Source organism: Trachurus japonicus, chromosome 17 (genome assembly GCF_045865225.1).
Source record: "Trachurus japonicus isolate A0001 chromosome 17, Traja_1.0".
NCBI classification, from domain to species: domain Eukaryota; kingdom Metazoa; phylum Chordata; class Actinopteri; order Carangiformes; family Carangidae; genus Trachurus; species Trachurus japonicus.
The window spans coordinates 31437841-31465390 of record NC_140923.1 but is presented as its reverse complement, the minus strand read 5'-3'; the positions used below and the strand labels follow the sequence as shown (position 1 = coordinate 31465390).

At 40.6% G+C, this 27550-nt stretch overlaps 1 protein-coding gene across 1 annotated transcript; it reads left to right on the top strand.

The window, feature by feature from the left end:
- Positions 1-448: 448 nt before the first annotated feature.
- LOC146971091 (unconventional myosin-VIIa-like) lies at positions 449-27470 on the top strand. The gene is made up of 49 exons (XM_085805098.1): positions 449-482; positions 742-843; positions 961-1113; positions 2203-2271; positions 2368-2483; positions 2615-2742; positions 3604-3746; positions 4666-4779; positions 4875-5028; positions 6679-6755; positions 6846-6965; positions 8076-8218; positions 8308-8518; positions 9255-9390; positions 9479-9645; positions 9895-10035; positions 12069-12227; positions 12444-12536; positions 12856-12950; positions 13067-13139; positions 13265-13366; positions 13724-13840; positions 13956-14162; positions 14300-14569; positions 14654-14809; positions 15712-15780; positions 15863-15987; positions 16264-16390; positions 16618-16737; positions 16987-17160; positions 17265-17492; positions 19438-19605; positions 19732-19849; positions 20139-20265; positions 20368-20528; positions 20615-20796; positions 21234-21343; positions 21493-21647; positions 22312-22465; positions 22563-22718; positions 24757-24862; positions 25515-25628; positions 25795-25882; positions 25961-26067; positions 26171-26356; positions 26451-26567; positions 26659-26742; positions 26880-26999; positions 27232-27470. The coding sequence occupies exons 1-49, from the start codon at positions 471-473 to the stop codon at positions 27322-27324; spliced, it is 6447 nt and encodes a 2148-aa protein (XP_085661224.1). The 5' UTR covers positions 449-470; the 3' UTR covers positions 27325-27470.
- The last annotated feature ends 80 nt before the right edge of the window (positions 27471-27550 follow it).

Here is a 27550-nt window from a genome sequence, read left to right as displayed (position 1 = left end):
CTCCCACAATGAGAAGACAGATATTCACCTTGCGTGTTGATCAGTTTCTCTTCCCATTCAGTTCAAAGTTCAAAGTGCCATAAAATCAGAGTGTTGGTTGGAGCAGATCAGTGTTTCCTCCTTCACACCGAGCCAGGAGCAAGAAGGCGACGTCAAGACTGGAAGAGACTGGAATGAATGAAGATCACTGTTAAAAGGTTTGTTTGACTGATCTCTTAACTGTTTTGTCAATGTTGCATCAAATATTTGTATTTATTTATTTATGGTGTGACCTTTGTTCACCATAACCAGTCGCACTGGTTGAGTGAACCCAGCCAATTAAGAGAAAAGTGTTATTTTTATAAGAATAATTTATAATGTTACAATGCTGATGAGCAAAAAAGTGTCATTGTGAGTCATTCCCTCTTTTGTGATGGAAACTACAACTCATATGGATTTCTGTGTTTAGGCAGTAAAGCTGAAAATCGGTGATGCTGAGAAAGGTAAGGCTGAAGAGAAGTCCCTCGGTACCTGCTGTGGATTTTACGAGGATTGTCTTTGTATTGATCAGAATATTACTAACCAGAAATCCCCAAGTTATGTATTTGTTCCTGGAACGAATGTCACGTTGCCCTGAGTAGCCGTCTGTTCAAGGAAATACTGTAAACTAATAAAAGTAATCCCATCGTAAATCCTGTATCCTCAAAGACAATGTAAAGAAAAACTAAGTGGTTTTATTAATACTGTATGTTCATGTTTCAGGGGGAGTGGGTGTGGGTGGACTCGGATGTCGGGGTGCCCATCGGTGCCAGGATCAAAGTAACACCAAGTGGTCGGCGGTTACTGGTGGACGATGAGGGAAAGGTAAAGGCCCTCTGCTGCCCAGTCAAACTGAAGCCTTGTTTGTACTGAGCATCAGAGTAACAGCTTGAGTCTGGGATCAACACTGATTTTATTTCTGTTCTGAACAACCTGTCCTAGGAGCAGAGTCTGTCCCCGGAGCAGGAAACTTCTCTCAAGATCATGCACCCTACGTCAGTGGAGGGTGTGGACGACATGATCAAGCTGGTGGACATGACCGAGGCCGGTCTGCTGAGAAACCTGCTGCTCCGACACAAACAAGGACTCATCTACGTGAGGCACACCGAAATACTCTCGCTCTGATCCACTACTTTTTATTTCACCAATTTATAAAAAGAGACAAATCAAAAATAAATGAGGTGTGCACAAAAGTGTTGGCACATTTCTCAGTGCTCATTGACCATCTGTTTGGCAAATATCACAGCTTGCAAATGTTTTTTTTTTTTTTGTTACAGCAAAGAGTCTGTCTGTTCTTGATTTAGGGATTCTCACTCGGCTCTCCTTGCAGATCATTTTTAAAGTTCTGAGATATTTTAAATCCAGGTCTTTGCTGTGAGGTTTTCTGTCCTGTCATAGAACTTTTCGACATGTGCATCAAGAGTTTTCTCATATTTTGTGAGATGTATTCTTTTGTTTTTGTTTTTTTGCTGCTGGCTGCCACACAACCCGAAAGCAGCTCTGTATTTTTTGGTGATGTGGCCAAAAGGAGCTCATATTTAACTTCATCTGTCTTGCTTTCAGAATGACTGCAGCCCCTCTGCAGTCACATGGGAGCATTTATTTTTGCCTCTCTGCCCAGAAGATGTGCAGCAGCTTTATCTTTTATTCATCTAAATCTTGTCTTCTTGTCCACAATTCCCCTTTACTGCCATTTCTTACATGAAATTTAAAGTCGGAATCATTTTTTAGAGCTTCTCCTGCTTTAGAGACCTCAGTTTTTATTTATACCATCATTTACCTTGAACTAAAATTTCTTATCTTATTTGTTGTGTTGTGATTTATCTTCAATCATTGGAGCATGTGGCTGAAACCCCATTAGATGGGCAATGCTGAGAGATGCAGTTGAAATCTCTGGAGAGAAAATGGTTAATGGACCTTTGGGGTTAAGATAATGTTTTTCTGAAATGACTTTCACTCTTACCTAAGACATTATAACCTGAACATATTGCATTTTAATGTGTTAAAAGTGTCTTATACTCACTTTGCCCATCTCAGAGACCTATATTTCACAGCCAGAGTCATAAAAACAAAACTAACGGCACATCCAGATAGAATAGGGAATAAATTAAAAGCAGATAGATTTTAACCAGTCTTTTTTTTATTTATTGATTCAGTCTTTTAACTTCAGTGTTGTGTTTTTAGACCTACACAGGCTCTGTTCTGGTCGCGGTGAACCCGTATCAGGACTTTCCTCTATATTCAGCTGACCAGGTGAGACCTGCTTGAATTAACTTGAGTCATACGAGCAGCAGCTGAATCTCTGGCCGTGCTGTGCTTCATGTGTCTGCTCTGACGTCCTGGCTTCAGGTGAGGCTGTACCATGGTAGAAAGCTCGGGGAGCTCCCGCCGCACATCTTCGCCATCGCTGAGTCCTGCTACTTCAACATGACACGCCACCTCAGGAACCAGTGCTGCATCATCAGGTCAGGAAGAATATCTCATTCAGGCAGTCAGGATGTGCCTCTTAACTGTAGCCCGCCTCCCCGGGTGTAAGAAATGATGTTGGACGTTACCTTTCAATCACTATAAATCATTCACTGTGCTTTCATCTCAGCGGGGAGTCAGGAGCAGGGAAGACGGAGAGCACTAAGCTGATCCTGCAGTACCTGGTAGCTATCAGCGGGGAGCTGTCTGAGCAGAGGACTGAACAACAGATCCTCGAGTCCAACCCAATACTAGAAGGTGAGACTGTATGAAATGTAGAAAAAACACACTCAGAAATGAGCCCATACAATGAATGAATGAATGAATTTTTTATTTTCGTGTCATGCCACCACTGTGGCCCATCCCATATGAGATTACAAGACACAATAACAAATACAAAAACAAAGACTAGACAGTCCTTCCTGTTGGTGTTACCTGCCACACAGGTGTGACATAAATAAATAATTTCAGATTACTTTCAGTACTCAACTATACTATATATCGCTCTTCGTCTCGTTGCCCAACCCAACCCTCAGCATCGTCTAACCACACAAATTCATTATTTGGATCTCCCTTACTAAACAATTTTTGTCTTATAGAGTCAGAAAGGACAGTAGAACACAAAATGAATTTCATTCTCCACCTCTTGGATGTCACATAAATTACAAATTCTATCGTCTTCTGCTGTGCCGACATATATACCAGCTCTCAATTGAGCACACAGGGATCTTTTCTTTTTAGACAAATTATACAAAACATAGTTTTCTGGACCAAATACCTGTTTTATTTCACAGTAAGTACGCAGTTTTGGTTTACCCCAAATATCTAATGCCCATCTATCTTTATTTTGTTGAAAAATAATTTCTTTTAATACATTAATCTCAACTTTCTCTTTGTTATAATAACGGTCTTCATATCCAGCTCTCAGCAAGATGTCATATATGTCCCTATCCCATGTCCCATTAGTCAGAGTGTCCTACTCAAAGATTTTTCTTGCAATCCTGTTACGATTTAATCCTAGTATCCTATTCCATAAACGCACCATATATACATACATACAATAGAAACAAAGACATTTATTTGACACACATATACTGATCTCTGTCCTGTTTATTTCAGCTTTTGGGAATGCTAAAACCATCCGCAACGACAACTCCAGTCGCTTTGGTAAATACCTGGAGATATTCTTCAATAAGGACGGAGTGATCGAGGGAGCTCGTGTGGAGCAGTATCTTCTGGAGAAGTCTCGTGTGTGCCATCAGGTGAGGCAGCTCCGTCCAAACAAACCTCCCTCTTATCTGTCCACAGGGCCGATCTTTATTGTAAACTTGTAAAAACATTATCTATAGCAGGCCATGTGATATAAACAGGCTATCAGTGTCAACAAGGGCAGCAGATTCTCACCGGCCCATTGACCGTGTTCACTCATTTGACAGAGATGATCTCTTTCAAGCACCTTCAGTTTATAATATAACCAGTGGTGGACAGTAACACAGTAAATTTACTTGAGTACTGTACTTAAGTACATATCCAGAGGATTTGTACTTTACTTGAGTATTAGATTTCTTTGGTACTTATTACTCTTACTTGAATACATTTCCAAGACGAATATTTTTACTTTTACTCAAGTTAATTTCTAGAAAGGCTGAAAAGTACTCGTTACTTTCAGGTCTGCTCTTTTTTTTTTTCTAAAATACTATTGGACACAAGCTGTGTGAGGGGGGGGGGGGGGGGTGTAAAACGTGAAAATGACAATTGCTGTCCTCTTATGATCCCATTCATTTTATTTGTGTTTCTGCAGATTTATAACATTGTGGTTCTAAAAGCAGCACATCAGTGCAGGTGGTTTCAAAGAGTTAATTCTCAGAAACAAGAGTTAAAAGGTCCTTAAATTCATTTAGAAAAAAATATAGTAATTCATTGATGTGAAAAATAAGAAATGTACTCTTACTCTTACTTTTACTTAAAGTAAATTTAAAAGCATGTACTTTTGGATACTTAAGTACCTTTAAAAGCAAGTACTTTTAAAGGTACTTACTCAAGTAAGATGTCGACTGAGCTACTTTTACTTGTAACGGAGTAAATTTTGACTAGTAGTATTTGTACTCTTACTCAAGTACTGGGGTCGAGTACTCTGTCCATCTCTGAATATAACATTTCATTCTTAATCCACCACCTCAGGCAGTGGAGGAGAGAAACTACCACATCTTCTACTGCATGCTGGCAGGCATCACAGCAGAGGAGAGAAAAGCTCTGAGGCTTGGGAACACACAGGAATACACATTTCTTACTCAGGTATTAAAATAACTGTCAGTAGCTCCTTTTTGTCACATTGAACAAATTACATATCCTGTTCATACTGTTAATAATTCCCCCTTCATCTGCCGCAGGGCGACTGTATCGTTTGTGACGGCAGGGACGATGCCAAAGACTACAGTCGCATTTGCTTGGCCATGAAAATCCTGACCTTCTCAGAAACCCAGCGGCAGGAAATCCTCAAGCTGCTGGCAGCCATGTTACACCTGGGAAACGTCTGCTTCGAGGGTCAGCATGTGCATTTTTTTTTTATTATTGTTTGCATTTATGTTTTATTTCAGTAAAAATCTGTTAATTATTTCATTTATTCAAAAAGTTTAAGTAGTACTGGAGGAAGTAATCAGCCTCCACAATGTAAAATACATCTACAACATTTTCATGAAGTTAATTATTAGCAGTAAACCATACTAAAAAATGGCTCCTATAATTGTTATATTGCAATTCATTTATACATTAATTGGTAATGTATTAATGTATCAGCAGAATTTCTGAGTTGCAGCTGGTTGTGGAGGGGGAGGGGCTTAATGTGTGTTGTAATGGGCTGTGTTTTACAAGCTCTGCAGAGGTTTTGTATATAATGACAAAGTACACAACCCAATTGTTACATCTGTGTAATGGAGTAAAAAGTTAAGTGTAGTGGAGTAGTAGTACACCTACTGGGCACCTGTGCTACCTGCTCAGCCAATCACCACTGAAATTCACCTAATCATGTAAATACAGGTCAAAGCCTCAGTTAATATGTTCGCTTTAAATATGTTGAGATCACCCACAAAAGCTCCAAATGAGTTTTACTGAGAAAGAACTCATCTAGAGATCATTGGCTCTTAGGACAGAAAGACCTTGTTGATAAGAGAGGTCAGAGGTGAGCAGCCAGACTGGAGGGATGTACAATAACTCAGATAACCACTCTGTTGTAAAGGAAAAAAAATCTTTTGTTCACTAACGCAATGAAGACTGAAGTGGATGAGCTACAACAGCAGAGCATCACCTCAGGTTCCTCTGCTCTGAACCTCAGAGGTCACACATCTGAATTCAGTAAAAGGACATGGTACTAATACACAGTATCAGTATGATGCTCAGTCTAGGGCTTTAGGATGAAATGTATAGATTATATGTAAAAATATAGATAAAAAATATATTTATATATATACAGCTCTGGAAAAAATTAAGAGACCACTTCAAAATGATCATTTTCTCTGGTTTTACTATTTACAGGCATTTGTTTGAGTAAAATTAAAATTTTTTGTTTTATTCTATAAACTACTGACAACATTTCTCCCACATTTGAAATACATATATATATATATATATATATATATACGTATATTGTCATGCATTTATTTGCAGAAAATGGCAACCGGTCAAAATAACAAAAAAGATGCAGTGACTTCAGACCTGAAATAATGCTAATGCAAAGAAAACAAGTTATTCATATTTAAACAACACTTGGGAAGAGTCCAGAAATCAACATTGGAGGAATAACACCAATTTTTTTTATGGCAGCAGTGTTTTTTATTATCTTCTTCATTAAATATGACTTGGTTCAGTTGGTCACCTGATCAGTGCCTCATTAGGTAGAGTGAGGTGAGCTTGTGTTGCTATAAACGGCTGTAGAGGAGCTGATTTATTAAGAAAATTGTGGAGTGGTCTTTTTTTCCAGAGCTGTATATATTAATTAAAAATTAATGGAAAAATAAAAAGTAAAATAAAAAAATAAATGAAGTACCTCAAAATTGTACATTGCTGAATTGCATTTCTACCACTCATCCAAATACACTTAAGATAAAACTCTCATTATGATATCATTTCTTGGTTGACTTCTCTAACAAAATGAACTATAATTGATTATTATTGATCCTAATCTTGTGTCCCCATCAGCCACCACTCAGAACAACCTGGAAACCAGTGCTGTCAGCAAGTCGGAACATTTCAACATGGCGGCGTCTCTCCTGGAGGTCGGTCTCTTCATCTGTCATCTACCGGTATTAACTTCTTCAGCAGTAAACAACATTAAATAGTTTTGTTGGTGTGTCTGCTGTGTGCAGGTAGAGAAGTCTGGTCTGTCCACCAGTCTGACCCACCGGAGCTTCATGACCACCAAGGAGAGGGTGACCAAACCCCTGAGCTCTGACCAGGCCGCCGACTGCAGAGACGCCTTCGTCAAGGTAATGAAACCCAGCTACTGACAATAAATCAACATGTTGTCATTTCCTTATTGGATGCTGACCCTAGATTAAAGAGCTCATACCTTATAAATGTCAATTGCTGTATTACACTCGATAAGGAAGTATTCCAACTGCACAAGATCCAGGAATCAGAGGCAACCATTCACAAGTTTACAGTTAATCCCCCACCTCAAATATTCTATCCCCAGATGTGACTTTTTTCATTACTTGCAGATAAGGCACTATGTCTTACATAGTACTACGTTAGTTGAGAACCATGAAAGTTCTCCTGTTGAGAATTAATATTTTTATCAGATAGAGAGATATCTGTAAGTTTACTGTGTAAAGCTACTGTATGTATCTCGCGACCCCAAATAAGTTGCAGAAGCTTAAAGGCACATGGGAGAAGGAGCTAAATATCATAATTGATGATGAATAATGGAAGAATGTCTGGAGATATGCTAAGTCAATTTCAGTTTGTAATCGTGCCCAAGCAATGCAGTTAAAAGTTATACACAGAATGCACATATCTCCCAACCGTAGACATTATTTCAATCCGACTCTCTCACCCACTTGCCTTAAATACAAGATTGAAATTGGTACCCTAACTCACTGTTTCTGGTCATGTCGAAAACAAATGTATTGGTCTAATGTACTGATCTGAAATGGAGAAGATATTTGGTTTAAAACTGGAGATGGACCCTGTGTCTCTTATACTGGGCCTCCCAAATTGTCGTTTAACATCTAAACATAATAAGAGGCTGTACTGTACACTTACTTATGCAGCGAGAGAATACTCTGTTACAATGGATCAATGACAGGGTACCAATTGTTAAAGGCTGGCAAGGAGTAGTGTTTGATCTAGTGCCATTAGAGTACCTTACATGCATATTACATTTAAGAACAGACAGACTTCCATAAAGTTTGGGAACCCTATTTTAATTATTATTATTTGTTTTGTTTGTCTACTTGTTTTGCTTTTCATTCCTGTGGACCATATTATGTATCCATCCTTTTCTTGTAAAAGTTAAAAATCAATAAAAAATATTGTAAAAAAAATAAAAAATAAAAAATCCCCCACCTCAGCTATGAACTGTTTCCACCTCTTAGGCGATCTACAACAAGCTGTTCATATGGATCGTTGAGAAAATCAACAGTGTCATCTATAAGAACTTAGCTCAGCGGCCCAAGTCCTCCTACCTGTCCATCGGCCTGCTCGACATCTTTGGCTTTGAGAACTTCACCAGTAACAGGTGAGGACACTTCTTCACACTCTGAGTCCATCACATCTCCACAGCTCAACTGCTTTAATCTCAACAAATATCAACTTGTTGTTTTACAGTTTTGAGCAGCTGTGCATCAACTTTGCCAATGAGAAGCTCCAGCAGTTCTTTGTGAGTCACATCTTCAAGCTGGAGCAGGAGGAGTACCTGAAACAGGGCGTCGTGTGGAACAACATCAACTTCAGCAACAATCAGAACATCCTGGAGCTCCTGGCGGGGAAACCCTGCAACCTGCTGGCTCTGATCGACGAGGAGAGCCATTTCCCAAAGGTTGTGGCGTTGTTGCTTTGTTTTCGCATGTGTCGTTCTATCCTTTCTGAGGTCATTGTTTTTGGCAATAGAGAGAAGAGGGTTGCTGTCAGTAAACACCTTGAGTCACTGTCTTTAGAAACTAAAGACCAAGTCCGAAACCTTGGGGTGCTGAGATCACATCACATCACCCCAGTTCTTAAGACCTTACATTGGCTCCCAGTCAGCTACAGAATAGATTTTAAAGTTCTGCTCCTGGTCTACAAATCACTGAATGGTTTAAGTCCAGAATACATGAATGACATGTTAGTAGAGTATAAACCCAGTAGAGCTCTGAGATCTACTGACTCAGGTCAGATAGTGGAGCACAGAGTTCAGACCAGACATGGTGAAGCAGCATTTAGCTGTTATGCTGCACACAACTGGAACAAACTACCAGCAGAACTGAAATCAGCCCCAACTGTCAGCACTTTTAAATCCAGGTTAAAAACATTTCTCTTTTCACGTGCTTATAGCTGAGCTCTTTTTAAGAACTTTTAACTTTATCTATTTTCTTTTATTTGCTCTTGCTTTTAACTCTGTTTTTTGTGTTTGTTTTTATTCTGTTTTATGCTGTTCTTTAAAAAAAAAAAGTTTTGTCTTTATGTAAAGCACATTGAGTTGCCTTGGTATGAAATGCGCTATGTAAATAAAGATGCCTTGCCTTACCTTGCCTTTCTTCTGTAAACTCTTCTGACTGAAATGTGTTGGGTTGCAGGGCTCAGATATCACCATGCTGAACAAGATGAACCAGCAGCACGGTGGAGACAAGGCCTACATCGCCTCAAAGGGAGAATACGACACAAACTTTGGGATCCGGCACTTTGCAGGCGTGGTCTATTATGAGTCCAGTGGTACGCTGACGACTTGCACTTCGTCCCAACTAAAGACTGAACACTGTGCCGTCAGATGCTCAAATATATTTCTTTTCTTTTTGTCAAGGGTTCCTGGAAAAGAACAGAGACGCCGTCAGTTTTGACATGATCAAGACGGTTGAAATGTCCAACAATAAGCTGCTTCATCAGATATTTCAGGGAGAGCTTTCAAACAATGGGGTGAAGATGGCGAAGAACAAGAGGGTCATCATGACACCCAAGAGCTCTCTACGGGTACAGTATGAATCTCATTCAGTTTCACGTTGCTATGTCTTCTTTTCTCAAATGAAACTATCATGTAAACGGGAAAGTTATTTTACCTGTTTCAAATGTTTTCATACAGAAAACCAAATTTTAAGATGTAATTCAAGATTTATTCCCTGTCCACTGTGGGATACAGTGGATATGCGCTGGTGTCAGAGTTGTCACTGTGCTGCTGCTTGTCCATGCTGAGGTTTGGTCTTCTCTCTGTCATCCGTGCAGGCCCAGGCTGACAAACGTAAACAGATACCGACGCTGAGCGGCCAGTTCCGTCAGTCTCTGGACTCCCTGATGAAGGCCCTGTCTGCCTGCCAGCCCTTCTTCATCCGCTGCTTCAAACCCAACAATGACAAGCAGTCTGAGGTGAGTGACAGAAGAGCAACCACTGCAGTGTGGCTATCACACAGTAACGCACAGTGCTGGTTATGTTTAGCATTTTTAAACTGAACTGTATCACATGGTTAAATTTAAGCTTATTATTTTATTATGGGTTTACTGGCGATTACGTACAATAAACAAATTAGATGGAGATAAACCTGATTAAAGGGAAAACAAGGAGTTTTGGAAAAGCGAAGCGTTTTCACACTACATTTATGAGCCTCCGCGCGCACCGTGAAATTCTTTGACCGGCGCAAGACAGACTCATGTTTTCATTCATCAAGAATTAAAGTCAGAGGTTCGAAGACGATCAGATACCGTCGTAGTTCCGAAACGGCGATTCGGCAGCGTTATTCTCATGACTTGCCGCGAAACCGAAAGTAAAGAAATGCTGGTCGGCTCGACCAGCATTTCCACCACCACTAATAATAACAAAATAACGATAGAGGCAAAACGATATACAGTATTTATCAAAAATGGGCCCATTAACAAGTGTGGGTAGCGTAGATTCATCCACATTAATGTGAGACTTTTTTATAACCAAATAGAAACTCCTCGTTGTCCCTTTAAATGTGAAAGAAGACTCATACAAATTTAGATGTCCTTTTTTTCTTCTTTTTTTTAAAGTATATTTTTGGGGCTTTGATAGGCTAGTTGAGAGAGACAGGAAACGGGGAGGCAGAGAGAGGGGGAAAGACTTGCAGCAAAGGGCCACCAGATTCGGGAATCGAACCGGGGCCGGCTGCAGCAAGGACTGTATAGCCTCTGCACACAAATTAAGATTTGAATCCTGTTGTTTCCTGAAACAGTGATAATGTCGCTATGGTTACGCCTGCAATTGAGGACGATAAAGTACATTTTCCAATCATCCTCTCACCATCTGCCCTTGCACTGAATAAACAACACAATCTTCCTGTTGTGTGTCATAAACCAATAGAAGACATTTCCTGGGGTATAATCTGTAAACACCAGTGTAAAGTACAATGTTGGTGTAATGGCAGCGAGGCTTCAGTCACCCTTTGAAGTTACCGGTAGTAAATATTATTTTTTTCTTTTTACCCATAGTAGACTCTAGTGATACAGTATCAGTCAGTCCATCACTTCACAAATTACAGTCTGGACTTAAAAAAATCTCAGATTGATCACCATGAAATCTATACACCTGTGATCCCAGAGGATGAACGCTACTTCTACCACTATAATCCTGTGTTTCCTATTGCACAACCGACAGGTTGATATTATGCCACCCAGAGAGGAATCCTTATGGCTGTCCATGACTGTCACCATGATTTAATTCTCTTTTGTGGTCACAGTTACTGGATGAATTGATCAAATCTGGAACACACATTCATGCTGTCCCCAGGATGAACTTAAAATATTGGGACCTGCCCCCCTTAACTTTTTATGACCAAATATCTGTAAAACTAATTACATTCAGGCCTCACTTGTTGTTAAATGCTAACTGTCAAACCTTAGCATGCTCACATGCTAAGTAATAAGCAAACATGGTAAACATCAGCATGTTAGTGCTGCCACATTAGCATGATGTTTAGGCAAGGCAAGGCCTCTTTATTTATATAGCGCATTTCATACCAAGGAAACTCAATGTGCTTTATATAAAGACAAAACATAAATAAAAAAAAAAGAACAGCATAAAAACAAAAAACAGAGTTAAAAGCAGGAGCAAAGAAGAAAATAGATAAAGTTAAAAGTTCTTAAAAAAAAGCTCAGCTATAAGCACGTGAAAAGAGAAATGTTTTTAACCTGGATTTAAAAGTGCTGACAGTTGGGGCTGATCTCAGTTCTGCTGGTAGTTTGTTCCAGTTGTGTGCAGCACCACAGCTAAATGCTGCTTCACCATGTCTGGTTTGAACCAGAGATTTAGATGAAGTTGTATATCTCCTCTTTGAAATAATAAGCAGCCTTAGTGATACAGGTGGTTGATTTGAAGCAGTGGTGCTGCTGCTGTGAATGCACAGGTTTAATATTCACAGCCTCTTTAATCATTTCTGCTGCAGGTGTTTGACAGAGAGCTGTGCATGCGTCAGCTGAGATACTCCGGCATGATGGACACCATCCGAATCAGGAAACTGGGATTCCCAGTTCGCCACACATTTAAGGAATTCCTGAAGCGCTACCGAGTGCTGCTGAAGACGACCGTCTGTGACCCCAAAAGAGTTAGTCGTTATGTCGCCTCGTTGATGATCACACGTGACATGAATGTTTCATAATATGTATCTGTCATATTTGTGGAACTTAATGGGTTATTGCTACAGGATGGCGACACTGTGATGGCCAGATTGATAACTTCCACCTGTCTTTTACCGTGGAGGAATTTGGACTGTTGTTAGACTTGTTTCAGCACTCAGATAAAGACTTTATTGTTTCTGCAGGAGAAAGCTGCTGCCTGTTGTGAAGCCATCTGCAAGATGGTGATTACAGGGGAGAATGAGTGGAAAATAGGCAGCACCAAGATTTTCCTGAAGGTGAAGAAAACGTATAACTCAAACCATGTTTGAAAGATGTAATGACTCAGCAGATCGTCACTGCTGAAACAGTTTTCACTGGCACTGTAAAGAAATATCAGCATTATGAAGCAGAGCAGATTCTAACATCTGTTGTTGACATTACGCTCTCTCTTTTTATGCACTGTTCAGTTATTACTCTGCGCTGCAGCTGACTTTGATCATGTCGCTGCTTATGAGCCTTGGATGACTTAATCCTGGAACATTATGACATCCGATTGTCAGGATTTTCCTTCACAAATCAAGAAATATTAATTAGTCTTTTATCATGTTGCTGCAGGATGCTCATGACGCCATCCTGGAACGACTGAGGGAGCAAGAGCTGAGCAGGGTAGCCGTGGTGATCCAGAGGGTCATGCTTGGACACAAAGACAGGTGCAGTTTCTGAGATGAGTCAAGAGGAAATGAGATCATAAAACCGAAAATGATTTGTCATTAGTGGCATATGTGGTTGTTTATTCCTTAAAGGCTTTGTTGAACCTCTTTTCTAGGAAGTCTTTTCTGAAGAAGCGGGCAGCTGTTGTGGTGCTGCAGAAGCACTGGAGAGCTCACAGGGCAAGAAAGGTGAAGGAAAGAAAAGTTTGATGCTTCACAATGTTACATTAAACACAACATGTTCATCTGTCATAACTCAGACTTATCTCAGGTCAGTTGACCTTTGTCATAGTTTTCACTCTTGCTCCATCTAGCACATGCGTGGCTTTGACCGGCTGGTATCAAAGATCCGCGGTCGGAAGCAGCGGTTACTGTTTCAACAACAGAGAGCAGCAGCAGTCACCATACAGACACAGGCATGTACTCTGGGCACTAGCTTAGAGTGAACATATGACATTTTTCAATGTAGTAGATATTGTAGTATGCATGTAATATACTTTACATTTATTACAATTCATGGGAACTCGTTAAAGATTAATAATAATTAAAAATGATTCATTTCTGATGCATTCCACATGTTTAAATGCATTTTATATTTGCTTTTTCTTTTATTGAAATCAATATTACTAATATTTTCTTAAGTATTAAATTATATTAATGTATGTTACACCCGTTCTGCTTTTTATTCCAGAGAAAACAACTTTTTTATGAAGTTGATTTGCATCACAAAAAGATTCATGATAAGATAATGAATGAGTGCTGATTAACTGCAGGTGCGACGCCACTTGATGAGAAGGAGCTTCAAGCGGAAGAGACAGGCGGCCATACTGCTGCAGGCCCACGCCAGAGGACTGCTGGCCAGAAAGGCAGCTCAGAAGATGATGAATGATGTGAGCGCTGAAACGACAAACACCTTGCAGTGATGAATGTCAAGAAAGAGGTGTATTCTGAATAATATGAACACTTTGCTCTGGGTCTTTCTCTCTCCTCACAAACTCACCACAGGCCACTTCACAGCTGAGGAGAGAAGAGCAGGAGCAAATAGCCTCGGCGCTTCAGAGGGGACTGCAAGGACTCGACTCCCAGTCCAACAAGGAGTCGGAGCCCGAGTCGGAGCCTGAGCCACTGTCTGAACATGATTCAGAGGAGAACTCCTTTGATCTGCCGCCTGTTGTGGAAGTGGTGGAACAAAAAACAGAATTAGACTTCAGGGTTAGATGATACTTCTGTTTTTTAATCTGCGCCATTATTGATTAAAAAAATATATTTAAAAAAATCCTAAAATATATATAATAGGCCTATTTTTACTTTACTCAGCTAATCTATGTTGTTTGTTTTATACTATCAAGAAGAGGCAGATCACACCAGAACCAGTAGAGGAAACCTCTTTTTTCAACTCAAGCTCCGATTCAGAAATCATGGTCCCAAAGTCAAGCACCCCTACCTCATTGCGGGAAGATGAAGATGAAGAAGAGCAGGACGAGTTTGATGGCGACACCAGCGTGTATTCATTCTCCAGGTTCAGCAGCTTGAACTTCCAGGGCAACGCTACTCATACGCACTTCACCCAGAGACTCAAGCAGCCCCTTCTGCAACATGACGATGAGGGCGATGCACTGGTAAGAGGACAGGCAGCTCTCTTCTCACCGTCACCTCCAACACCTTCTATCTCACAAGTTCCTCTCCTCTCATTCTCCCCACAGGCATGTCTGACTGTGTGGTGGATTATTCTGCGGTTTATGGAGGACCTACCAGAGCCAAAGTCTCTGGATACAGTGTCTCAAGCGTCCAGCATTATGTCGCGTCTGCTGCCTCAAAAGCAAGGCAGGAGGCTGAGCCACCTGGTGGGACTTGACCAGGTAAAGAGTCAGAAAAGACAATTACACACATTTTGCTGCCTCAGGATTAAAGTTGATTAACAATAGATGCCATGATAAGTAATAAATCTGTACTGAACATTTCAATTCAATGAGTGTTTTTGCCTTTATCTAAATGTTTGTGTCTTATTAGGTAGAAACCCTTCAGAGTAGCATTAAGGCGAGACACTACAGGCAAAAACACTGTTTTTTCATTCACTGATCATTTTCATTCACTCTGAGCCCGAATTCTCCACTTCAGCAGCACCTACAGACACCAAACCTTCCAGTTTTGTTCCTGTCTATAGGTTTTTACAGAGGGGATTGTTGATATATCATTCAAAGCCTAGTTTATACAACATTTTATTCCTAAAAACATGGCGAAATTAGATTTTTTTTTTGCGCTGGTGATGACAGTATTTTCTCATTTACAGAGTGATAAAAAGAGATATCCAAAATCCCCTCTGTAAAAACGTCTGACTCTAATGTGTCAACAAAATAAAACAATAATTTTGAAAAGGGCTTTATTCATTTTTCAGATTTTGGTTCTGGAAATGTATGCAAATTAGTGCATATTTTATTAGATATTGCCTCATTTACATATTTAAACAAAACTTGTAATACAAAAATGTTTTGTCTTAATGTGAGTGATAAACTTGGGATGTTTCATGGTGATATCTGTTAGTTAAACTTTTTTACCCTATTCACCTGTAGTGTCCCCCCTTAAAATTAGCACCATTAAAAGCTACTTGCAGAGATCCAGTGCTTCAGTATAGTAGCGAACCAAATACACTCTCCTAGTTTCACTGCAAACAGCTGCTGCATAATATCATATCATAAGATCAGCTTGAAAGTCAAACATGAGTCATCAGTCTTCCCTCTAATCATCATGTCTTAACTGACAGAAAATACTGAGGAAGAACAAGAAAAAGCACGGAGGTGGAAACAGAAGAGCGTCTGCGATCCCAGAGGAGGTCAGCACCAACGTTGCTACAGTGTTTATTATTCCGCCTGTGTGTTGTACGCTAATCCTTCTCATTGTCGTCATGTTAACAGCCTGAGAACTTGACAGAAGATGAGGACATTTTGATTGGAGAAGGTCCGACGCTGGATCGGCCTCTCTCAGCCCTGGAGAAAGTGCACATCATCACAGGATACGGTCTATCCAGGCGAGACATACGGTAAAACGCTATGTCATTGTACACAGTTGCACATTATGTAATGTGTGTGTACAGGGGAGATATATTTGTGTTAGAGAGAAAACACAAAAACACTTGAAAACATTAAAAAGAAGCTATGCTAAAATGTTTATTATTGTAAATAAAGTGTTTGAATGTAGCTTTGAAACATTTGTATTGTTTTATTCCAGTATTTCTCTGTACGTTCACTTTGATTTGTCTGTAAATACCTTCTACCACTTCTCCCACACTTTGTGAATCACTCGTTGTTCTTACTAGTGATGAGATCTACTGTCAGATCTGCAAGCAGCTGGTAAACAACAAGAACAGGAAGAGTCGTGTACTTGGTTGGACCCTGCTCTCCATCTGTCTGGGGATCTTCCCTCCAACAGACCACTTCATGAAGGTCAGTCTGCAGCAGCTTACCCAGTAGTGAAGACTGGTGTTTTGAGATGCTGAAAAACACTGGTGCTTCATGCAGGAGGCCCCGCCCCCTGGTGTATGGACGAATAGGAGAATCACTGTTATGTTAATCTGTTTATCAGTTGTAGAAAAAAACAGGGCCTGTATGTTTCATGATGTACATATACAAACAGCCATGTTTACCCTCTTCTTTTCCACTCCGCTCCACAGTATCTGGAGGGTTTTCTCCGCAGAGGGCCAAGAGGTGATGCTGCATATTGTGTGGAGCGCCTGCATCGTACAGTAGACAATGGAGAAAGAAAAGAGTTGCCTTGTTGGATAGAGCTAGAGGTAAGAAAATACCTGAAACTATTTTGGTTTTGTTATGATGTTTTCTCTGTCAGTATCTCCTCTGCTCGGCACTGACAGTCATTTCCCGGTCAGGTTCATTGTTGCATTGCCTGTGATCATTGAAAATCTGATTTTCAAGTGTTGTGACAAAAGAGCAGAATCCCTCGCTGCAGAAAGCAGTGAAATTCACTGCTTATTAGGTCGTTTTCCTTTATTTCAATCCAGTCTCATCTTTCTCTCTGCTGACAGGCTGCAAAGACTAAGAAGCCCATAGAGAAGTCTGTGATTCTGACGGACGACCGTACAGTCAGTCTACATCTGGACTCAGCCAGCACGTCTGCAGAAATCTGTCAAACTGTGGCTGACAAGCTGGATCTCAAAGACATGTATGGATTCTCCCTGTACATCAGCCTCTATGAAAAGGTCAGCTTTACTCCTGCACTTAAAAAAAATGCAGAACTGATAAGTAGTGAAATGATTGTGGAAACCCACATTCATTTGAATCTTGTTGGTTTTTTCACCTCCAGATGTGGTCTCTGGGCAGCTGTGGGAAGCATGTGTTGGATGCAGTATCTCAGTGTGAGCAAGAGATGAAGCGCCAGGGCAAACAGGAGAAGGACGCCCCCTGGAGTCTCTCTATCCGCAAGGAGCTGTTCACACCGTGGCACGACTGCTCACTGGACCCAAACAGCACAGATCTGATCTACAAGCAGTTCATTAAGGGAATCAAGTCGGCGGAGTACGTCAGTGAGAAGGTGAGGCCTAAAGCAGTGAAACAGTTTAGTTTACCTGTGAAAACATTTGACCATTTACTGTATATGGGTAAATTAGTTAATTAGGTCAAGGTCAAGGTCAAGTTTATTATCAAGTTTTATATAGCACCTTGAACCACAGTGCTTTACAATTAAAACAATTTCAATTACAGTTTAAACATCAGATAAAAACACAATAATAAAAGCACAATAAAATAAAATAAACATCGGATAAAACATTGAATAAAAGCACAACATACAATAAAACTGTAATGATAAAACAATCGGTCAAGGGTTAAAAGCCAGGGAGAAGAGGTGGGTTTTCAATGGAGATTTAAAATGTACTAAATTTGGAGCTGTTCTGATTGGGAATGGTAGGCTATTCCAAAGTTTAGGAGCGGCGACCGCAAAAGCTCGATCGCCTCTTGTTTTTAGTCTTGACTTCGGTATGCTGAGGAGGAATTGGTCAGCTGACCGTGATGTTCTACATAGAGTGTGGGGAAGCAGGTCACTTAAATAAAGGGGAGCCAAGCCATTCATGGCTTTGAAGGTCAATAATAACATTTTAAAACTTATCCTCTGGCAAACAGGAAGCCAGTGGAGAGACCTCAACACTGGGGTTATGTGCTCGGTTTTCCTAGTACTTGTTAAAAGGCGAGCGGCCGCATTTTGGACTAGCTGGAGACGCTGGATAGAGGACTGGTCTAGGCCCACATACAGAGCATTGCAGTAGTCCAGCCGGTTTGTAATAAAGGCATGCACCACTTTCTCTAAGTCACCCGGGGGAATGTAGGCTTTTATTTTGCTTATTAATCTCAATTGGAAGAAGCTTGAGCTGACCACAGATGAAATTTGTTTTCTAAATTTAAAAGAGTTATCGAGGTGCACTCCCAGACTTTTTACAGAGTTGAGCGTATTTGAGGAGATTGGCCCGAGGATGGGTTCATCCCCCAATGACAGCGGGGAGTCAAACACAATAAATTCTGTCTTGCTCTCTTTTAAAATAGTTAGTGAAAGTAGGCTACAAAGCTGGTACTACTTCCGGTTATAGAAACATTTCTAAATGGTGAAGCTGCAGCTCTAAAGAGTCTACTGGATTATGTTTAATCTAATCTAACTGTGCCAATAAGCATTTTAAATGAATTTAGCAGGTTAGCTGAGGTCAGAAAAAGTGAATGGTAAATCTGAGCAGTGGCTCATGGGTACAGTAATTATTTTTTTTGTTTGTGCCATTTGAACCTTAAAGCTGCCATAATCAATCTATTTTTTTTTGTTGTCAACAATGGGTCAAATTAATTATGTGTAATGAGAACACAATCACTGACAATGACGAACCCACTGAGAATTATCACCTTCTCTTTTTTTTATCATCATTGTTTTGTTTATTGTCCTATAACTTTGCTGTTTTCTGTGTCTTTCACTGTCCTCAGCATTGTTTCCAACAGCTGTAGGCAGCTGTTTTCAGTGTGAACAGCTCTGATAATCCCTCTGTACACGAGCAGCTCCTATTTAAATTACAAATCGACAATGTTTGCAACAAACACAGTGGAACATTTAGCAGGAGACAGATGTTTTCCCTCTCAGCACAACGCTAAAAATAAAATGAAAAGTTTAACAGGTGGTGAGAAATATAACTCCAAATGAATGCTAATGTTGCTCCTTATCTATTGGATGTGTAGATGAGCAACTGTCTGCCAACATGGAGGAAATATGAGAGTGAAGTGTTTACAGCTTGTTTCTGGAGCTAGAAAATGAACTTAATGAGTCTTGTTCCGAACTTGTTCTTGAACATTTCCCCTGTTCATCATAGTTAGTATCCGTCACTACCTTGTAGATATCGCTGGTTCCTGGTCCATCTTTTTAAAGGATATCCATTTCCAACCCAAAACAGCAAAACGAAATAAACCAATATGAAGTAGATCTAATCAACATGTATTTCACATTGCAGCAAGATGAATACGTCGAGCTGGCGACAAAGCACTACTACACCAGGTTTGGCTCTGCATACAGCAGAGAGAACGTCCAGAGGGTGGTGGAGGAGTGCATCGCCACCCCGCTCATAGAGAGCAAATCTATGAACAAATGGATCGAACTCATCAGCACGGCGCTTTCACAGGTACGGAGCCATGCAGTCAAACAAAAGGGCCGAAAAGAGTCTGAAACTTTGTAATTCGTCCGTGTCATATGAACGCAGTGAAGGTGAGGCAGCTAAAGATGTGTACTGAATGTCCATCTCATGCAGGATCCAGAGGTCAAAGGGAGGCTGAAGACAGAAATTGTCAAAGCAGAGCTGGTGGACATCGGCCGACAGAAATGGCCGCTCCACTTCTCCAAGTTTTACGAAGTTACAATGATGTCAGGTCAGTCAACACCCAGCTTCATTTCCAAATGTCCTCAGTTCACAGGGCAGGGGCTTCTGGATGGCCATATTTCTCTCTATTGGTATGAATGCTTTGTAATTATTGTTTACATATCTGAAATTATCCCTAATTACTTATTGTCATGAACTACATGTGTGGAATATGTATGTGCGGCTGTTTTTTTGTTTGATTCCTAAAGTACCTGTGTATAAACTCAGATTTCCAATTAGAGTTTGAGAAGTGAAAGACCATCACCCTGAACCTCTGGTTCTCCCACATCTGTCCACAGGACCTCCTTTGCCCAAAAGCAGGTTTTTTGTAGCAGTCAACTGGAGCGGCATCTTCTTCATGGATGGAAGAGAAAAGAGCCTTCTTGAGCTTTCTTACCTAGAGGTGAAGAAAACCGACAAGACGAAGTATGGATAGTTTCTCATTTATACAAATGTACTCCCCTGAAAAGCATTTTGAATTGTTAATTGTATAAATGAAACTGATTGACTGACTTTGTCCGGTGGCAGCATTTTCAGTGACCAATCAGTGACTTTGGTCACAGTCCAAGGACAGTATGTTCTGAAGTGTGGTGAAGCAGAGGATATGGCTGCACTAATAGAGTATAACCTGGAAGGACTGAGACAGCACTCTGTGTATGCAGTGGCTCTGCAGGACACCGGTAAACAAGGTGCGAGTTCACAGAGTATCAGATCTCAAAAACACCATCTTTTGTATACTGAGCATGCAGGAACAAAAACTTCTCTGCTCCCGCAGACGACGCTACGTTTCTGGCGTGTAAACGAGGCGACCTGCTGCTGGTAGAAAAAGATGAGGATTATTCTCCCGAGGCGATCTGGATAAGAGCAACCAACCAACGGACCGATATCGGTGGAATGGTCGGCAGGGAAAAAATAGAGTTTCTGCCAACTCTCACTAAGCCCACTGAAGAAATGCTGGTAGAGTTTCTCTTTACTCTTTTTTGTAGGATGGAAGTATGCAGGAGGAAATGTGACAGGTGAATGTGTTTTGTATATCAGATACAAGAGTTCCAACAAAAAAACCCCATCATAAACACTATACACACATCAAAACTGAGTGAATGTGAACAATATAGTGTTTTTTTTAATGTATTTACAGAAAGATGAGCAGGTAAATGATGGAGATTAGATTGTCTGGTCCATATATACACCAAATATATAATTTCCTATAGATGCAGTTGTTTTTACACAAAGTAATGATATATTTTCAAAAACAATATAAAAGTATGCATGAAATTATTCAAGACCATGCAACTGTGAGTTTTCCAGCTGTATGCAGCAGTGAATCCATGTGCATGATGATTCACATGAGCCCCCCTTGTGGTGTAACTGGCGAACTGCCTCTGACCCTTCAGGAGCTGCTGGGTTCAGGATCAAGCAAACCCTCGGCCACACAGAACGCCCAGCTGAGAGAAGAAACAGTGGCTCCTGTCTCCCTTAAAGAGTTTGCACTTGAGAACTTCAGGTAATAGCATTTCCTTTGTAGCAGCTGGATTCATAAACAGTTGAACATTGATCTCTAGATTTGGATTTAGTGCAAATGAAACGGCATTGCATCTGAGGTCATTTCAACAAAGACAATCATAGAATTGTTTTAACCGTTGACTCACACAGGCCTGCAGGTAAAGACGTGGGCCGGCATGGTGCATCTAAAGGGGTCAGGAAGGAGAAACTGTGGATTTGCTCCAGAGAACCTCTCAAGCAGCCGATGATGAAGAATCTGGTCAGCAACTCTGAACTCAGCTCCCTGGCTTGTAGCGCCTTCACTGATATCCTTTGGGGAAAAAAATGCTTTCCTGTTTCAGATGGAGCTGTTTCATGGTTTGTTTCACACAGTTGTTTCATTGGATGACAATGAAAGTCTTCATCTAGATGAGAGCACAGGGTCCAGGCTGTGTGTAATCTGTTCAGAGTCACGGTGTCTTCAATCAGCTCAAAACTGCACAATATTGTTCATCAAGAAACCATCCGTATGCAATAGGCAGAGTGAGCATGTGTGATAGAAACCCCAGTCTAGATTTAATACACTGCAAAAACTCAAAATCTTACAAGAATATTTGTCTTATTTGTAGTCAAAACAAATCTCATTATACTTAAAATAAGACTCATCACATTAAAAAGTAGCTTGTTTTTAGACACTTTTTACGTCTTTCAAGCATATTTTCACTTGAAATAAGTAGAAAAATAGTGGAGCAAGTTTTTCTTTCTTATTACAAGCACAAAAAAACTTGCTTTTACTGGCAGATTTTTCTACTTATTTCAAGTGAAAATTTGTTTGAAACAAGTGAAAATTATCTAAAATAAGTTAATTTTTAGGTGATGAGTCTTATGTAAGCAGAAAGAGATTAGTTTAGAAATAAGACAAATATTCTTGGAAAGATTGTGAGTTTTTGCAGTGTACAGTTTGTGTTTGTCCTTGACCCATTCTTCCACCTATCCTGAAGTACATGGGCGACTACCCCATCAAACACGCTCGCAGCCCCATGGAGCTGACGGACCAGATCTTTGGTCCGGCCACTCAGCATGAAGAACTGCAGGATGAGATCTACTGTCAGATTATGAGACAGATGACCAGCAACAACAACAGGTGCCTCTTCACTCTGCACATTAGTATTCTGAAGAATTTAAAGAAAAGTCCAAAATATTTGACTCCCCTGTGTGAATACCTCTACTCTCTCTCTCAGGTTGAGCATGGAGCGTGGCTGGCAGCTGATGTGGCTGTGTTCAGGCTTGTTCCTGCCCAGTAAGAATTTGATGAGATACACTCAGCGCTTCTTGGAGTCGAGGCCCAGAGACCCGCTGGCTTCTGTCTGCCTGCAGAGGCTGCATGGGATGTACAGGTCAGACAACAGTAAAAAAAAAAAATCATAGATCACATGGTGATGTCCTAGGCCTTAAAGGGATAGTTGTTTTTTTTAAAGTATATTTTTGGGGCATTTATGCCTTTATGGATAGCACAGTTGAGACAGACAGGAAACGGGGAGGCAGAGAAAGGGGGAATGACATGCAGTAAATGGCGCCCGATGTGGGACTCGAACCAGGGCCGACTGCAGCGAGGACTGTGCCTCTATACATGGGGCGCCCGCTCTAACCACTACGCCACGTGACGCCCCGGATAGTTCACCCAAAATTCAAATTTCACTCATTATCTACTCACGCTCATGTCAACTAAGAGCTGTGAGAATTTTCAGAGTCCTCCGTGCCTTCTCTGAGTTACGGGGGGGGTGGGGGGTCCGCGCAGCAGTATTTGTCCATATAATGGTTGTCAATGGATACCAACTTTCTTCGTCCAAAAAGACACACCAAAAAACATCCAAATACCTCCACACAGCTCGTCTGTAATGTCCCTCTTGTATTGAAGCCCCGACAAAAAAATTAAATAAGTCTATACTTTAAGCTTGTTCTCTCCCAGTGTCTCGGTTCAGTGCTCCTCCTGTGCCAGTGCAAATCTCGCGTGATTTGCACTGACCGGCGGAACAATTTCTCATGCCGGGGCTTCAATATAAGAGGGACATTACAGACGAGCAGTATGGAGGTATTTGGATGTTTTTTGGTGTGTCTTTTTGGACGAAGAAAGTTGGTATCCATTGACAGCCATTATATGGAGTGAACAAAAGCAAAAAGGGAGACCCTTTTTGCTTTTGTTCACTCCTTATCTATGCTCCAACGCACCTGTTTTTCAAGATTTTTTTAGGTGTGCATCAGCCTTCACACCTTGACAACCATTATATGGACAAATACTGCTGTGCGGACCCCCCCCCCCCCGTAACTCAGAGAAGGGATTTTTGGGTGAACTATCCCTTTAAAATGCTTCAAGTAAATGCACAAACTCTTTGATGTTTTCTCCTTCAACAGTAGCTTCACTTTTTGAGAAAAAGAAGGTTTTTATATCATCATCATGTCGTACAACGTGCAGGGCAATGCAGAAAAAAAAAGCCAGAAAATAGAAAAGCTATGGTCACACACTTACTAGTTGCCACAAAATAATTTTTATTTTGCACGTTTCAGGTGCTATTGGCACCTGAAGAAGACCTGTGGTGGAAACGTGCGAAATAAAAATTCTTTTGTGGCAACTAGTAAGTGTGTGTAGGCATACCTTTTCTTTTCTCTCCTTCAACAGTAACGTGTTTTTGAATGTGATTCTGTCAGGAGACGTTTAACACCTCAAAACTCTAAGTGGGACTGTGTGATAACAAGTTTGTGCTGCAGGAGATTTAGTCAGACCTGCAGCTAATGCTGTCACTGTGGATTCAGTAGCTGGAAAACTGTACAGTGTCTCCAAAGACTAAATGAACTATTCACCATCATTCATTTTTAATCATTCATTTTTAATCTTCATTCATCCAGGACCAATATATCCAATATTATAAGTAAAAACTACTATTATGCACTTTTTATGTATGCTAACCCTCTGGACTGTCCTAAATGTGACCCTGATAATTCTGCTTAGTACCAGCTTTCATCATCGTCATTATACACACACACACTCTTCACAGGTGAAGTTGTCACGTTTTAAACGTTGAAGCGAAGTGAAAGTATCCTCCGAGACACAGTCAGTCAGTGGATTAATATGATTTTATCAACCTCAAAGTTAGTTCAATGGGCGAGAAAAGAATCAAATCATTTCTAGTTTGAATCTCATCAGCAGCCGAATCCCTGATGTAATTGATGTCATGCGTGTAATTTAATGATCGCTGAATTAACAGCACTGGAATATTTCAAAATGAAAACCATCTCTCTGGATTTATTTGGATTGAATTTCTCTACCTGAAATATTAAATAGTCCATTTCCAGTTTTACAATTAGAATTTCAGGTGATGTGTAATATTTTAGGGAGTGTATGTAATATTCATTTATCTGAATGCTTTGTGTCCTCAGCAAAAAGCCCAGGAAGCTCCCTCCCCATCCGGTAGAGGTGGACGCCATCCAACAGAACAGCACCAGGATCTTCCATAAAATCCATTTCCCAAATGACACGAGTGATGTAAGACACAACACCCTGCTCTTAACACTGAGACAAGATGTCCATTAGTCTTCAGACTCTCAGTGCTGTTTTATCTCCCTGACAATTGATGATGACACTGATATTAGCTGGCATCACTTCTCTGTGCTCACTAATGGAAGGAGCCTGGAGCTGTTTCTCACTTTGCATTCAGTTTTTTTTTCTTCTTCTTCTCATTTTCACATCCAGTTCTGGTCACTGTGTTGTTGTTATTAGTGTCTGTCTTTCACAAACACAAGAAAACCCTGTTTCCTATAGTTTTTAACTTGAGGATCTATTTTTCCCTTTTCCAAATTAAAATAACAATTTAATACTTTGGTACCTCGTTTTTTGATGAGAAGCTCAACACCAATCCCAGATATGCTACACTATATGTATAATATGAACCTGTAGCCAGCAGCATCTTAGTTTATCTTAGCTTAGTTTAGTTTAGTTTAGTTTAGCTTGACTAGAAACAGGGGGAACAGCAGGCCGGTCTCTGAGTCCAGCTCCATGTTTACCACACAGACATGAAAGTAGTGTCAGTTTTCTGCTGGACAGGACAGCAGTGAATGTCCCAAAAAATCAAACTATTTGCTGTAAGTTGGACCTGTAGACAATATATTCTGATTTCTTCCTTTCCTGTGTTGTGCAGATAATCGAGGTAACGTCGACCACCACGATGAAAGACCTGTGCGAGAGTGTTGCCGATCAGATCTGTCTGAGCTCACCTGAAGGATACGGCCTGTACCTGAAAACAACAACCAAGGTGGGATTAACTGACAGAAACTGTGTGTGCAGCATTTTAAGCGACATTTCATAGTGTAGTTTCCATGAATAAAAGGAGTCATCTTCATGTGGAGAAAGAAATAGGTCATGCATTTTAATCTCTTCTTCGTATTTCAGCATCATGATGATTATTTTTTCATTCTTAGATCACAAGCTTGGAGGAGCAGAAATATTTCTTTGACAGTTTAAGGCAGACCTCAGAACCGCCTAAGAGAGGAAAAAGAGTGAAAGAAGGTACCGCATCTTATCAACACATTCAGTTTTTATGTGTCAGTCCATTTTCATATTCATAATTCAGGTTTTGTTTCCCAGGCAACCAGGTCAATGCTCCCTACCTGGTGATCTATAAGAGGAAGCTCTGGTTTAACGTTAGTCCAGGGAAGGACCATGTGGCGGACCTCACCTTCCACTTTCCACAGGTACAGTGTCACAAACCATCACACTCTGCGTCGTGCTGCTGGATTGTTACTCTGTTACCTCAGACTGGTTGTGATGCACGTCGTCTGCTCTGCTTCTGTGTAGGAGCTGCCTAAGTACCTGCGCGGATACCACCAGTGCACCAAAGAGGACATGATCAACCTGGGCGGGCTGCTGTTCAGATGCAACGTAGATTCAGACAGGACGCAGTTTGTCATGATACCCAGGATGCTGAGTGAGCTGGTTCCTGCAGACCGGATACAAATCATGTCCAAAGAAGAGTGGAAGAAGGTAGAGGAAGAAACTGGTTTCGTATGATCTGTATAATAATGGAGAGGGATGAGAGCCGGAGGACTGAGAGTGTTGTTTTTTCTCCTTCTTGCAGCACATCATCTCCTCCTACAACAAACAAAGCGGCATCACGGTGCAGGAGGCCAAACTCGCCTTCCTGAGGGTCATTTCAAGTTGGCCGACCTTCGGCTGCTCCTTCTTTGAAGTTAAAGTGAGTAACCAGGATGAAGTGGAAGAAAAGTTGGCAGGAAACACATTTTGAGCAAACAGTTTTGTCATGTCATCCATGATTTCATTCGCAGCAAACATGTGAACCTAGCTACCCAAACCCAATGCGGATCGTCATCAGCAAGCAAGGTGTCAGTTTAATAGACCCAACAACCAAGGTATGTAAAATAATCTCCTTGGAGAATTCTATTTCACACACACTGTTGTTCTAGTCAAATTTCAGTAGCTTTTTTTTTATAGGTAACAAATCATTGATGATTCTTAATCATAACATCAATATTATTATAAATTATAGGAGCTGCTGGTCATGCACCCATTCAGCCGCATCCTGGAGTACCACAGCAGAGGGAACTTCTTCCAGATGACCATAGGTACTCTGGTGAAGGGCTTCAACTTCGTCTGCGAGTCCACACAGGTGAGGGACCGGTGTTTTAAGTTCAGTTTTATATGTTGGTGAAATATTTCTCGTAGAAGAGGCAAATATTTGTTATTCTGTAATATATTATAATATATATGTGTATATACTGTATATATAATAAATAGAGTATTTGATCAGTCTGCCCACAAGTGTTAATGACAACATTTGACAGTGGTGGTTTTGAAATGACATGTTTTCTGACAGTGACATCCATTTCCTCCTGTTTCAGGCCGACACAATGGAGGATCTTCTCAGATCGTACGTCAGCATGTACGAGAGGCAGAAACAGGTGTTTCCACAGAGAAGGAACATGTTCTCCTGATTTATGTGCACTTGGTTGATTTCTTTACATTATTTCATTGTATGCTTTAAATTAGTAAATTGTCCCTAATACAGATTATTTGAGTACTTTTTCTCGCTGAGGTATTTATTGATAACTATTGCAGTAGCAGAAAACCATTTGCGCCATCCGGCTTCATCATTTTGTCATTTCAGATGCACCAGATTAAAACTTGTTTTTTATGTATTCATACATTTGAATGTAATAA

What these genes read in the sequence shown, in the direction of transcription:
- LOC146971091 (XM_085805098.1), top strand. An exon ending in ACAATGACAAGCAGTCTGAG is followed by an intron (nt 10,036 to 12,068) that starts GTGAGTGACAGA and finishes TTTCTGCTGCAG; the next exon opens with GTGTTTGACAGAGAGCTGTG. An exon ending in CGAAGTTACAATGATGTCAG is followed by an intron (nt 19,850 to 20,138) that starts GTCAGTCAACAC and finishes ATCTGTCCACAG; the next exon opens with GACCTCCTTTGCCCAAAAGC.